Source organism: Tauraco erythrolophus, chromosome 9, assembly GCF_009769465.1.
Source record: "Tauraco erythrolophus isolate bTauEry1 chromosome 9, bTauEry1.pri, whole genome shotgun sequence".
In the NCBI taxonomy this organism is placed as follows: domain Eukaryota; kingdom Metazoa; phylum Chordata; class Aves; order Musophagiformes; family Musophagidae; genus Tauraco; species Tauraco erythrolophus.
In genome coordinates this window covers 41889084-41903688 of record NC_141473.1, presented here as the reverse complement: position 1 = coordinate 41903688, position 14605 = coordinate 41889084, and the positions used below count along the sequence as shown (strand labels likewise).

General features: G+C 54.8%; 2 protein-coding genes across 2 annotated transcripts in view; both read left to right on the top strand.

The window, feature by feature from the left end:
* On the top strand, positions 1-11130 carry LOC147528286 (scavenger receptor cysteine-rich domain-containing group B protein-like). The gene is made up of 4 exons (XM_086616210.1): positions 1-67; positions 1057-1371; positions 10514-10828; positions 11114-11130. Exons 1-4 carry the CDS (start codon positions 1-3, stop codon positions 11128-11130), a joined length of 714 nt encoding a protein of 237 aa, XP_086472336.1.
* Positions 11131-12269: 1139 nt separating this feature from the next.
* Positions 12270-14605, top strand: part of SCART1 (scavenger receptor family member expressed on T cells 1) — a 36263-nt gene continuing 33927 nt past the window's right edge. The window contains exons 1-5 of the mRNA XM_086616209.1: positions 12270-12279; positions 12489-12626; positions 13013-13331; positions 13866-14182; positions 14269-14583. Coding sequence (XP_086472335.1) covers positions 12270-12279; positions 12489-12626; positions 13013-13331; positions 13866-14182; positions 14269-14583 — 1099 coding nt within the window. The remainder of the gene's footprint in view (positions 12280-12488; positions 12627-13012; positions 13332-13865; positions 14183-14268; positions 14584-14605) is intronic.

Genomic DNA, 14605 nt, shown 5'->3' with positions numbered 1-14605 from the left:
ATGGGCAGAGAGGGACTCCTGTCCCCTCAGATGCTGTGGCTGCTCCTCTGGGTGCAGCTGTGCAGGGGTAAGTACCGGGTCCCTTGTCCCACAGCCCAGGGCCAGTGGGTACCAGCGTGGTCATCGGGATCTGTTGGGAGTTTCTTTGCAAGATGCTCCTGAGACAAAGGGTAGAAGGTGCTGAAGTCCATGGACCCTCTGCCCTTCCCTGTGCCCATCGGGGTGGGAGATAGTCTCTCCTTTTCCAGGGCTCCAGTGTTTAGGGCAGCCTGTGGCTGTCTGGATTCCTAGACACCCTGTCCTGGGGCACTGTTTTGGGACCTGGTGTTCCCCAGCACTGTGCCTCTGGAGCTGGTGGTGGCCAAGCTGGTCATGGCAGCACCCAGAGATGCCCAGGGCACTGATAACCTCTGGGGTCCCTGGAGAATTTGTGTGCTGCTCACTGCCCCCTTGTTCCAGGGAAGCCGTGACCCCATGAGGGCAGTTTGTGCCCCACAGAGGGAAGAGGACTGAGGCATCTTCAGTAGAGAGACATCCTTTCTGGGGGCCTGGCCAAGTGCAGGGGCTGGGCTGACACCTGGGGCGAGGAGGGGATGTGGGAGGAGGAATCCTCTGGATCGTCTCAGTGGGAACATGGAAAGCCTTGGGGGTGGGCGTGGGTTTGAATGGTGCCAGGGCAGGCGGTTTGCATGGGAAGCTGCAGGTTTGGGTTCCTGGGGTTGTTCAAGGATTGCTGGGGTGGGGAGGAGTGGATGCCCAGAGAAGTGGGTGCCCAGTGTGGGGCTGGGCAGCGTGCAGGTGGGCATGGGGCAAATGGCCACTGGGGTGGGAAAAGGTGCCATGTGTGGTGAGATTGTGAATGACCCAGCAGGGCTGGACCTGGGCATCCCCAGCCTTGCACAACCTGTGGCGATAGAAGGGACCCCTGCACTGCAGTGAGGACAGCCCAGATGGAAGAGGGTTCCCACGCTGACTTTACCCTAGCAGGGAGTTCCCCCAGTCCCACAGTGCTGGGCCTCCGCGCTCTCCTAACCGATCTCATGTTGGCGTTTGAAGGGGCTGCGGAGGTGAGGCTGGCGGATGGTGGCAGGCGCTGTGCTGGGAGAGTGGAGGTGAAACATGAGGGCCAGTGGGGCACCGTGTGTGATGACGACTGGGACATGAACGATGCAGAAGTGGTTTGTAAGCAGTTGGACTGTGGATCTGCTGTTGGAGCTCCTCAGCATGGACACTTTGGTCCAGGATCTGGCCCCATTTGGATGGATGAGGTTGACTGTAATGGCACGGAGTCTGCGCTGTCTGAGTGCACACACAGAGAATGGGGTAAACATGACTGTGATCACACTGAAGACGCTGGAGTGATGTGTTCAGGTAAGAGGACAACCTCTTCCCCACGTTTGGGTTCCAGATGGGAGAAGGGACCTTGGCTGTGCCCTCAGGGAGCAAGAAGCAGATGCCAGAGCAGGGCCTGGTGATGCTGGTCTAACTGTCGAGCTGGGATTGTCATTGCTGATGCCCTCAGTCCCTGCGAAAAGCCCAGAGGGAGTTTACCCAAGGGTGAACCGACGCTGCCACGGTGTCTCACTCCTCCTCAGTCAGTGTCTTTCACTGCAGATGATTTGTCCATTCCTGCCCCAAGATGTCCACTGATCTCTCCTGGTCTCCACCCATTCAGCCGGCTCCAAGCCAACAATGCTGAGGGTCCTTGTGTACCGCTTTTCCTGCCATATATATGTACGTGCACCCCTACCCCCCCCCCCCAACTGATGTCATTTCCTAAGTCTATGGGCCGTTCCTCTAACGTGTCTGTTGAGTTCATTGAATCCATGACTTTGGGGCTCCATCTGGCATACCAGTCTTTCAGGCCAGGAGAGATAGTGTGCAGTGTTAGGTTGTTGCACGCTGCACCCGGAGCTCACGACTGGTGTATCTGGCATGATCCATGTCCATGGTTGAAGAGGTCAAACTCTTGCTGGACACCAGTTGCTGAAGCCAGTTCTAGGCTCCATGATTGCTGCATTTTCTCGGCTCCGTCAAAGTTCATCCCTCATTAATTTAGGTGATTCTTGCAGTAATACCATTAATATAGCAGACAGCAACGGTAGTGATGATGACACACAGTATCAGGGTTATTTAGCAACTAACATAATCAATTTAATTCACTGGCGATTCTCTCCCAAAATCAAATCCCCTCAAGGCACACATTGGAGTTCTCAATCGTTCTGCATCACCCACCAAGTGCACTCAGGTCCTTGGGCAAAAGCCATCCCACAAATGGATTTGACTTTGCCTGAGGCAGGATTAACCCCAACTGCCTTCCCCAACATATTCTTCATGCGCACTATGGGGACTTTATCCCATTCTACAGTACGTGGGAGTTTTGGTTGGTCAGGGCCAGGTCAATTTGCAGAACCTCTAGTGTTAACTAGCCAGGAGGCCTTTGCTAAATGAGTATCCCAATGTTTGAAGGTTCCACCACCCATTGCTCTTAGTGTTGTTTTTAGCAGTCTGTTATATCGTTCACTTTTCCCAGAGGCCAGTGCGTGATAGGGGATGTGATACACCCACTCAATGCCACGCTCTTTGGCCCAAGTGTCTATGAGGTTGTTGCAGAAACGAGTCCCGTTGTCTGACTCAATTCTGGGGTGCCATGCTGCCATAGGATTTGTTTCTAAAGACCCAGCATAGTGTTCTAGGCAGTGGCATGGGTCGCAGGATACATTTCCCACCATCGAGTCGTTGCTTCCACCATTGTGAGTACATGGCACTTTTCTTGGTGAGTTTGTGGGAGTGTGATGTAATCAATCTGCCAGGCCTCCCATACTTCTATTTTGACCATCGGCATCTAAATCAGAAAGGTTTTAACCGCTTGTCCTGTTTGATTGCAGCACACCTCACACTCGTGGATAACCTGTGCAATAGTGTCCATGGTTAAGTCCACCCCTCCATCACGAGCCCATTGGTATGTGGCATCCCTTCCTTGATGGCCTGAAGTATCATGGGCCCAATAAGCTGAAAATTTTTCACCTTTATGCTGCCAGTCCAGATCCACCTGAGCAACTTTAATCCTGGCAGTCTGATCCACCTGTTGATGGTTTTGGTGTTCTTCAGTTGCCCGACTCTTGGGTACGTGAGCATCTACGTGCCGTATCTTCACAACCAGCTTTTCTACCCGTGCAGCAATGTCTTGCCACAACAGGGCAGCCCAGACGGGTTTGCCTCTGCGCTGCCAGTTGCTCTGCTTCCACCGCTGTAACCACCCCCACAGAGCATTTGTCACCATCCATAAGTCAGTATGGAGGTACAGCACTGACCACTTTTCTCGCTCGGCAATATCTAAGGCCAGTTGGATGGCTTTCACCTCTGCAAACTGACTCGATTCACCTTCTCCTTCAGCAGCTTCTGCAACTTGTTGTGTAGGACTCCACACAGCAGCTTTTCACTTTCAGTGTTTTCCTACAATGCGGCAGGACCCATCCGTGAACAGAGCACACCGCTTTTCACTCTCTGATAGTTCATTTTATGGTGGGGCCTCCTCAGCACATGGCATCTCCTCCTCCGGTGACATTCCAAAATCTTTGCCTTCTGTACAATTTGTGATCACTTCCAAAATTCCTGGATGACTGAGGTTTCCTATTCGGGCCCTTTGTATGATCAGTGCAACCTACTTACTCCACATGGCATTGGTTGCATGATCTGTAGAGGAGACCCTCCCTTTGAACATCCAGCCCAGCACCAGCAGTCAGTGTGCCAGGAGGAGCTGCTTTTCAGTACCAACCACTTCTGAAGCAGCTCAGACTCCTTCACATGCTGCTAATATCTCCTTTTCAGTTGGAGTGTAGCGGGCTTCAGATCCTCTGTACCCCATCTCCAAAACCCAGGTGGTCAACCTCGAGTCTCCTCTGGTGCTTTCTGCCAGAGGCTCCATGTAGGGCCATTCTCCCTGGCTGCGGTGTAGAGCACGTTTTTTACATCTCATCCTGTCCGGACTGGCCCGAGGGCTACTGCATGGGCAATCTCCTGTTTAATTTGCTCAAAGGCTTATTGTTGCTCAGGACCCCATTTAAAATTGTTCTTCTGGGTCACTTGGTAGAGAGGGCTCACAATTAGGCTGTAACTTGGAATGCGCATCCTCAAAAACCCCACAACACCTAGGAGGGCTTGTGTCTTCTCTTTCTTAATAGTTGGTGGGGACATAGCTGCTATTTTGTTGATCACTTCCACTGGAATGTGATGACATTATACCTTGACATTTTATTCCTAAGAACTGGATCTCCTGTGCAGGTCCCTTTACCTTACTTTGTTTTATGGCAAAACCAGCCTCCAGAAGGATCTGAACTATTTTCTTCCCCTTCTCAAAAACTTCTTCTGCTGTGTTGCCCCATATGATGATGTCGTCGATGTACTGCAGATGTTCTGGAGCTTCACCCTGTTCCAGTCTAGTCTGGATCAGTTCATGGCAAATGGTGGAGCTGTGTTCCCACCCCTGGGGCAGTCAATTCTGGGTATACTGGACTCCCCTCCAAGTGAAAGTGAACTGTGGCCTGCATTCTCATGCCAAAGGGATTGAGAAAAGTGCATTAGCAATGTCAATGGTGGCGTACCACTGGGCTGCTTTTGATTCCAGTTCATACTGAAGTTCCAGCATATCTGGCACAGCAGCGCTTAGTGGCGGTGCAATTTCATTCAGGCCACGATAGTCTACTGCTAATCTCCACTCTCCATTGGACTTATGCACTGGCCATATGGGGCTGTTGAAGGGTGAAGGAGTCTTACTGATCACCCTTTGGCTCTCCAGTTGGCGGATCAACTCATGGATGGGAACCAGAGAGTCTTGGTTGGTGCGGTATTGCCGCCAGTGCACCATCATGGTAGCAATTGGCACCTGTTGTTCTTCAACCCTCAGCAATCCCACAACAGAAGGGTCCTCTGAGAGACCGGGCAAGGCAGACAACTGTTCAATTTCCTCCATCTCCACAGCTACACCAAAAGCCCACCGGTACCCTTTTGGGTCCCTGAAATACCCCCTCCTGAGGTAGTCTATGCCCAGGATGCACGGGGCCTCTGGCCAGTCACAATGCAGTGTGTTTGCCAGTCATTCCCAGTCAGACTCACTTCAGCTTCCACTACAGTCAGCTGTTGGGATCCCCCTGTAACTCCCGAAACACAAATGGGTTCTGCCCCTTTATGGTGTAAAGGCATCAGGGTGCATTGTGCACCGGTGTCCACTAGAGCCTTATATTCCTGTGGGTCTGACGTGCCAGGCCATTGAATCCATACTGTCCAATAAATCCTGTTATCCCTCTCCTCCCCCTGGCTGGAGGCAGGGCCCCTCTAGTCCTGGTCACTGTATTCATCGCTCACCTTTTGTAAAAATGATTTAGAAGTTCCTTCAAGAGGATTGGAAACAGAATCAGTCCTTCTATACTGTCTGGGGAGCTGCCCACAGGAAACCAGAGCAACATTTTTCCTGGAAGGATCTCCTTTTGTGATTGTTTTTCCTTTCAACTTCTGTACCTGTGCCTTTAGGGTCGAGGTAGGTTTTCCATCCCACTTCCTCATGTCCTCTCTGTGGTCACGGAGGAAAAACCACAGGTTACTTCACGGTGTGTACGCTCTATATTCTCTCTCTTGATTGGGGGAACGCTTACTTCTAATTGTCGAGATACGAGTCCGTGTAGGTGGAGAGTAGGGCATATCCTCTTTGAGTTGCTGGAAGTCCTGGGACAGTTTCTCCACAGCTGCAATGCAGGCCTGGACAGAGGAAGAGATACTTCCTTTGTATTGCTGGAATCCACCAGCCCAGTCCTGCAGCATTCATTCCTTGTCTTCTCTCCAGGACATTACTGCCAATGAGTTGACATACAATGCTGGTGCACTCCGTAGAAACTTCCGCCACATGGGCTGGTTGCATTGGACTTATCTGGATTTATGGGTGACTGCTCATTATTCAGATCATTGTAAATCACCTCCAGCATGCCTAACTCTCTCAAGTACTGGATACCTCTTTCCATAGTGGTCCACTTGCTTGGATGACATGGAATATCCTCCCTGAAGGGATATCTCTCCTTCACGCTTGACAGAAGTCGCCTCCAGAGGCTGAGGGTTTGTGGTTTTCTTCCATTCGCCTTCCTTGTCAATGCCCCCTTCCCTAGTCAGGGATCCCAGCTACCCAGCTTCCATGCCCTCTAGTTCCAGGCCATTGGCTCCATTATCCCAGCATCGGAGCAGCCAGGTGACAATGTTCTTGTTTGGGTGGCAGCTGAAATCCTTTTGCATATCTCGCACCTCACCCTGGGATAGAGATGGGATGATCACAGTCTCATGTGAGCTCTGCTTCATTCTCCTCCTGTTCTTGTGATGGCCCTGGTTCATCTTCATCCCTCACTAAGTGAACCCATTTCTTTATGCACTTCTTCTGTACATGGGCGACTGATACTGAAACAGGTGGGTTCTCTGGTTCACCTGCAGTGCCTCTCATGGGGGATGGAGTAGACACAGTTTCTGCCATTTTGCTGTCAGATTCAGGGACCTCCTCTCCTCTTTGAGGGTGCTGAAGGGTGTTAAGCAAGGCAACTTGGTAGGCGTGGGCCAGGCTCCAGCACGTTGCACTGATCTGTGTCTCCCAGGGATTGCCAGGGTGGGAGCACACTTTTCCCAAGCATTCCATTAGTTTTCCAGGATTCTGCACTTGTTCAGAGGTAAAGTTCCAAAACGCTGGAGGTGTCAACCGTCTTAGGCATTTGCCCATGTTCTCCCACACGCCCTGCCACTCATAACTATGTGGCCTCAGGGCGGATCTCTGTTTAACTCCGAACAAGACCTGAAACACCTTTGGAAGACAGAGCAATAAGGCTGTGCTGCCTAGAACGCTCCCAGAATATTCATAGAATCATAGAATCATAGAATCATAGAATGGTTAGGACTGGAAGGGACCTTCAAAGGTCATCTAGTCCAACCCCCCTGCAAGGAACAGGGATATCTCCAACTAGATCAGGTTGCTCAGGGCCTCATCCAACCTGGCCTTGAACGTCTCCAGGGATGAAGCATCCACCACCTCTCTGGGCAACCTGTTCCAGTGTTCTACAACTCTTATGGTAAAAAATTTTTTCCTAATATCCAACCTGAATCTACCTCCCTCTATTTTAAAACCATTACCCCTTGTCCTATCACAACTGGCCCTCCTGAACAGCCTCTCCCCATCTTTCTTGTAGGCCCCCTAAAGGCTGTTGTAATTAGCCTGAACGAGAAAGGGCGGGGTGAAGAAATTGAGGAAACTATCCTCTCCTGTTTTCCCTGTAGATTGGGCACATTTATCATCAAACCCCAAGAGGTGGCACCCGAGATACGGGCGCGATGCCAATGCCACGTATGCAGACCAGCTCAGCCTCGTGGCCAGCACCGTTATTGTACCATAAGTCGCTGTTACACAGAACAGCAAAATGAAAGCCCTGACCTCTCTCCCAGCCATGACGAACCTCACCGCAGCGAATACACGGGGCACGTAAGGAGTTAGAGAAAACTTCCATGTGAGCAACCAAAACAACGTTATGACCAGCGACTGTTTAACTAACGCAATGACACGTGTAACGGATTTGGTTTAACGCGCTGTAGCTGAATCTGCCGTTATCCCAACCCTTCGAGCCTCGCGTTGGGCACCAAAAAGGGCTGTCGTGGTTTAGCCCAGCCGGGGCTGAGCTACCACCCTGCCACTTGTGGGGTGGGGAAGAGAAAATTGAGAAGAAAGGGGCATAAACTGGTGGGTTGGGACAAAGGCAATTTAGTAGGACAATACAAGAAATCCAAGGAGGGATAATAACTACAATGGTGCAAGAACAATACAAAACAAGTGCTACAACTGCTCACCATGTGGAACCTGGAGCTCGGCTCCATCTTGACCCACGAAGCCAATTCCCTCCCCCGGCTGTCTCCCCCAAGATATACTCTGAGCATGAGGTCACATGGCCTTGTGACCATATGAATATCCCCCTGGCCAGGCTGGGTCAGCTGCCTGCACTGTGTCCTCTCTCAGCTTCCTGCCAAAAAGTTAACTCTTTCCCAGCCAAACCCAGGACACTGCCTGTCCCCAGGGCTCAGCTGTGTTGTCCAGCACTGCGAGGTCTGGGAGCTCTGCAGCTGCTTGACTCTGGGTGCTCTCTCCTGCACCACTGCCTGCACAGGCTGGTAGTAGGACATCCCTGGAGCTGTGACAGCCCTGCACGGACATGGTCACATGCAGGTAGCGCTGACCTTCTGCCCAACCCCTCCTGCCTGCCCTCGTCTCCTCACACTTCCCTATAAACAAGGTCTTTGCCAGCACTTGCTGACTTTCATCAGTGCCTGCTGTTACCCTATGAGCCAGCGTGAGCCCACGGGGTCTCCTGCCGCATGGAGTGGAGGACACCTTCTCTGACAAGGCATCAGAGGGGTCTGGAAAGGCACCAGCCATGGTAACAGCTGCACCATTTCTGCGCTCTGTGATGTCTCCCCACTAACTGGAACCTCCCAACACCACAGAACACCCTTGGGAGCTGGCTGCATTTCTGACTGAGTGAAGGTGATGGCCCTGCTGGGTTCCAAGCAGCGCATGGACCAAACAGGCTGCAGCAGTCATTATCATCTGGGCCTATTCTTCAGGACCCAAACTGCGCACACCACTGCAGTGATGAGGGACCATTCCAGGCAGCACAGGGCACCTTGTAGAGCAGCAATTGTCTGAGCTGTGTCTGGTGCTGTAACAAACATATCCTTAAGTGCTGTGATGATGTAGAGAAGAGGTGCTGATGGGCCTGGATGTGTCTGTGTCACCAACACTCCCTCAAAAGCTTCCTCTGGGATGTGCAGCAGCTGACCTGGTCAAAGCTTCCTTGGAGGTGATGTGAAATGTGGACATTTAACTGCCACAGACTCAGGGAACTGCTAGTTAGTTTGTTTTTTTCCAGGATTTGTCCGGCTGGTGGAAGGGAAGAGCCGCTGCTCAGGACGTGTGGAGATCCTTGATGGTGACCTGTGGAAAACTGTCTGTGACTCACACTTTGGTCCCGAAGCTGCTGACGTGGTCTGCAGGGAGTTGCAGTGTGGTGTGGCCCTGCCTGTCGCTGAGGGAGCTCACTTTGGAGAAGGGGTTGGTCCCACGTGGGATGGAGAGCTGCAGTGTGTGGGGAATGAATCCCTCCTCGCCTCCTGCCCCAGGGGTTCTCTCAGGGACCAGCCCTGCACCCACGCGAACAGCGCTGTTGTCACCTGCACACGTAAGGACTCGGGGTGGGGTGTCGAACACTGGGGCTGTGCTGAGGGTTGGGGAGCAGAGCACGGACCGTGCTGGGCCAGGCGTGAGGACAGGAGGGGTATGTTCTGTTCTGCAGTCACCAGTTCTGCAGGAAAAGGCACTGAAGCCATTATCCTGCTTCTGTTCTATCCTCAAGAATTTGGTACACATCTACAGAAAGATTCAGGATGAGGACAGAAGGTCTCTGTCCTCTTGGTCACTGTAGCTGCTCCTCTGAATGCAGCTGTGCAGGGGTAAATGCTTGCTCCCTTGTCCCCCAGTCCTGAGGCCAAGGAGCACCACAGTGATCCCTCTGGAAATGGGTCTTCTTCCCATGTATCAGTGTTCATGGGGTAGAAGGTGCCCAGGTTCATTGACCCTGTACTTCTCTGAACGGGAGAAGGGCATTTCTGTTGCCAGGGCTCCCATGATTATGGCTGTTGGTCCTTGGGTTTGTCCATGGATGTGCCATCCTCGGACACCTTTCCTGGAGCCTTTGCTGTGCCAGTACTGTGCCCTGTGAGCTGGCTGTGGCTCAACTGGTGGCTCTTTGCTCTGTGATCCCAGAGGCACACCCAGCCTCAGGGGAAGCCCAGAGGGGATGTGGGCTGTTCCCTCTTGCCCTGGGGTCAGCCTGAGGAGGGGTCGGTTGTGCTTGTGGAGACAAGGGAACCAGGGTATCTGTTCCCACAGGCTTGCAAAGAGGTGACCTTCCTGGGGGATCCTAGACAAGGGCAGGGCTGGGCTGATGCCCAAGGACAAGGAGGGGGCATGTGTTGAGGGGTCTCACTGTGTTGCTCCACAGGGGACACAGAAAGGGCTGAGGGTAGTGGATGAGCTGTGAGGTTTTGGGAGGTTTCCAGGGCAGACTGTGGTCCAGGGGAGGTGGGAGTCCTGGGGAGAAGCAGCAGTGTGTGTTTCGGGGAGAACTGTGGGAAGCAGATCTCAGGGTGCTGGTTGGGGAGAAGCGGGTGCCCTGGGCGGGCATGAGCTGGGGGCAAGAGCCAGGGGCCATTGGGGTGGAAGAAGATACCAAAGTCTGTGGGGCCACAACTGACCCAGCAGGGCCAGAACTGCACACCCCCAGCCTTGCATAGCCTGTGGGGATGGAAGGGACCCCTGCACTGCAGTGAGGACAGCCCAGATGGAAGAGACACCCTGACTTTACACTAGCAGGGAGTCCCTTCAATCCTATAACGCTGGACCTCGGCGCTCTCCTAACTAATCTCATGTTGATGTTTGAAGGGGCTGCGGAGGTGAGGCTGGCAGATGGTGGCAGGCGCTGTGCTGGGAGAGTGGAGGTGAAACATGAGGGCCAGTGGGGCACCGTGTGTGATGATGACTGGGACATGAACGATGCAGAAGTGGTTTGTAAGCAGTTGAACTGCGGGTCTGCTGTTGAAGCTCCTCCGTATGGACACTTTGGTCCAGGATCTGGCCCCATTTGGATGGATGAGGTTGACTGTAAAGGCTCAGAGTCTACCCTGTCTGACTGCGCACATGAAGGATGGGATGAACAGGACTGTTATCACAGTGAAGACGCTGGAGTGATGTGTTCAGGTAAGAGGACAGCCTATTCCATACCTCTGGTGCTCGGATTGTGGAAGGAACGTGGCTCTGCACTCCGGATGCAACAGTCAGGCACCAGAACATTGTCCAATGTGGCCGGTCGCACTGATGAGCTGGAACTGTCATTATGGGTGTCTCCAGTCCCTGGGGAAAGCCCAGTGAGAACCTGCCCAAGGGTGCCCATACCCTGCCTGGCCCCTGAGGTGGCTCAGATGAATCCCCCACCCTGCCCTGCATTGCCTCTCAATTCCCATCTTTCTTCTCCTGTTTTCCCAGGATCTATCTGGCAGTGATGAAGGCCAGGTCCTCCCATGTCAGAGGCACCAAGAGTGACCTGCGGCCACACCCAGTCCCAGGGAAGGGTGCGAGATGGCCAGCTGCTTCTGGGTTGTGTCCTCTGGCAGACACAAGTCCCTTGGCAAAAGCAAAGAGGTTGCTCAGAGAGGAAGAGCGCTGGACTTGGGCAGAAGAGCAGGGTGGCATGTGGCACCTCATTCTCCCAGGGTCAGTCCATGAGAGCCTGCCCACAGGGACACTGCCCTGCCCAGGCAGTGCTGACCTGCTGCCCAGCCTCTCCTGCCTGCCCCAGTCCCTGGTTGTCCTGTGCCACAGGGGATTTGTCAGCACTTACTGCCTCTCCTCTGTGCCTGCCCTTGCACTGGGAGTTCATGGAAGCCCACGACTGCTCTACTGTCTTCTCTCCTGCCCTCTGCGCAGCCATTGGCCAGGGACATGCATGCCCAGTAGTGCGCTCCAGCCATGGCTGAGGACCTCTTTCCAGGGTAGATGCCAGAGCAGGATGGTGGCACAGACATTGACTGCAGGTGCAGCCTCACTATATTTTTGCCTTGTGACATGTCCCATCCACCAACAGCCCCAGACCCCCATTGGAACGGAGTACATTTCTGGTGGCACCAAATGGATTCCTCACACCTGGCCCTAAGCTCAGTAGGACCCTGGCAAGCTGCAACAGCCGACAGTACCTGGGCCCTTTTCCCTGGACCCCAAGTTCTCTGGGGGCTGCAGTGCCCAGGGACCAGATCAGGGCAGCTCAAGGTGTCTGGGGCAGCAGCAGTTTGTCCAAGCGGTGCCTGTGGCTGTTGGTTTGGGAGAGAAGCATGCCCAGGAGAGCTGTGCTGAATTCCAAAGAGTAGCAGTGGATGCCCTGATGTATTTGTGCCATCAGCACCCTAGTGAGAGTAGCTAGGGTGGTCATGGGGCTTTTTGGCTTTTTACCACCTTGGAGACCAGAGGCGACATGGTCAGGGCACTGCAAAAGGGTTGTGGGAACTCTCAGGGGTCTTTGGTTGCTCCAGGATTTGTTTGACTGGTCAGAAGGAATAAATAGCCTCTGGAAAGGAAGTATAGTGATCCATGACGGAGACAATAGAAAACTGTCTGTGACTCGCACTTTGGTCCTGAAGGTGCTGACATGGTCTGCAGTGGGTCTGTGCTAGACACATACCGTTGAGTGCTATGATGATGTACAAAAGAGATGCTGATGGGCCTGGATGTGTTTGTGTCATCAGCACTCCCCCAGCAGATTCCTCTGGCAGATGCAATGGGTGATTTGGTCACAGCTTCCTTGGAGGTGATGTGGGATGTGGGCATTTAACTGCCAGAGGGCTCTCAGTTGATTTCTTTTCTTCAGGATTATTCCGACTGGTGGAAGGGAAGAGCCGCTGCTCAGGACGTGTGGAGATCCTTGATGGTGACCTGTGGAAAACCGTCTGTGACTCACACTTTGGTCCCGAAGCTGCTGACGTGGTCTGCAGGGAGTTGCAGTGCGGTGTGGCCCTGCCTGTCGCTGAGGGAGCTCACTTTGGAGACGGGGTTGGTCCCACGTGGGATGGAGAGCTGCAGTGTGTGGGGAATGAACCCCTCCTCGCCTCCTGCCTCAGGGGTTCTCTCAGGGACCAGCCCTGCACCCACGCGAACAGCGCTGTTGTCACCTGCACACGTAAGGACTCGGGGTGGGGTGTCGGACACTGGGGCTGTGCTGAGGGTTGGGGAGCAGAGCACGGACCGTGCTGGGCCAGGCGTGAGGACAGGTTGCTTGCAGCAGGAATACAGTGCAGAAGGAGAAGAAAGGCATGCTGTCCCTCTGGCCTCTCCGCCAGCTGCTGAGGGTACAAGAGCACCAGTCCACCCTTTCTCCTTCTCCTCTGTCCCCAGAATACACAGGGTTCAGGCTGGTGAACGGCAGCACGGCGTGTGCGGGGAGAGTGGAGGTCCAGGTGCTGGGCACCTGGGGGACCCTCTGCGCCTCCGGCTGGGATCTCTTGGATGCCCACGTTCTCTGTCGTCAACTCGACTGTGGGTTTGCTGAGTTCGTTCCTGGAGGAGAGTATTTTGGGAGAGAGACTGACTTTGTCTGGAGAGACTCATTCCACTGCGATGGGACTGAAGCCCACCTGGGACAGTGCCCAGTGATCACCCTGGGGGTCTCACCATGCTCCCATGGGAACAACGCTGCTGTCATTTGCTCAGGTGAGTGCTGGAAAAATTCTGTATTAACTCTGTTTGCCCTTGGTGTGTGACATGGCCACCCGAAGCAGGGGTCCCAGGCTGAATTTCACCCTGGAGAAACCCTGGCTTCCCCAGGAGCCATCTGGAGTTTTGCCTGCTCAGACTGATTGCTCTACTGTGGGAGAGCTGAGGACTGGATAGAGGCAGCCATCTGCCCCCAGGCTGGTGGCTTAGGCCCCAGTGCCACTGCCAGGCCTGTGCTCCTCTGTTCTTGTCCTGTGGGATGAGTCCAGGACAGGGCTACAGGTTCTGCTCCCTCCCTCTGGCTGCAGACCACCGCATCCCATCCCCACAGAGAGCCCTGCAGAGCCCCATCCCACCAGCCAGGCAGGAGCTGCCTGGGTGCCCCCCACGGCAGCAGAGCTGGGTGGGAGCTGCAGAATGGGCCCAGGCTTTGCCCTCTCTTCTTGTTGGCACAAGGCTCCATCTTGTCCTGCTCCCTGAAGGGTGCCGTGCCACCGGTGGCTGTGGCATCTCTGCTCTGCCCAGGCGCAGCCAGCTTTGGATCCCTGCGGCTGGTGGGCGGAGGGAGCCGGTGCGACGGGCGAGTGGAGATCTTCCAGCACGGGACGTGGGGCAGAGTCCTGGATGACCAGTGGGACGTGCAGGAGGCCAGCGTGGTGTGCCGGCAGCTGCGGTGCGGAGAGGCAGGGACAGCCTACAGCCCCCCGAAGCCTGAGCGAGGGACGGGCCCCGTGGGGCTGCGAGGGGTGCGGTGCGCCGGGCACGAGGCCGACCTGACCCTCTGCAACACCTCCCTGCCCGAGAGCGCACGGGCAGCAGGGGTGGCGGAGGACGTGGGAGTCGTTTGCCGGGGTGAGTGGTGCTGCACGGGCCGCCCAGGCGATGGGCTGTGGGGGCAGCCGGCCCCGGACAGCAACTGGGATTCGTACCCGCTGCAGGGAGCCGGCGGGTCCGGCTGGCGAACGGGGCCGGGCGCTGCGCGGGCAGAGTGGAGATCTACTACCAGGGCAGCTGGGGGACCGTCTGCGACGACGGCTGGGACCTGTCTGACGCCGGCGTCGTCTGCCGCCAGCTGGGCTGCGGAGGGGCGGTGGAGGCGGCCGGCTCCGCTCGTTTCGGAGAAGGCTCCGGGCGGATCTGGCTGGACGGCGTGAACTGCTCCGGGGCCGAAGCTGCTCTCTGGGACTGCCCTGCTGGGCCCTGGGGGCAGCACGACTGCGGGCACAAGGAGGACGCGGGCGTCATCTGCTCAGGTCTGTGCTGGGAGATGCGGCG

Excerpts from the sequence above, each read along its gene's own strand:
- LOC147528286 (XM_086616210.1), top strand. The coding sequence starts at position 1 with ATGGGCAGAGAGGGACTCCTGTCCCCTCAGATGCTGTGGCTGCTCCTC. Across the intron at positions 68-1,056 it reads CTGGGTGCAGCTGTGCAGGG|GGGCTGCGGAGGTGAGGCTG; the intron begins GTAAGTACCGGG and ends TGGCGTTTGAAG. Across the intron at positions 1,372-10,513 it reads CGCTGGAGTGATGTGTTCAG|GGGCTGCGGAGGTGAGGCTG; the intron begins GTAAGAGGACAA and ends TGATGTTTGAAG.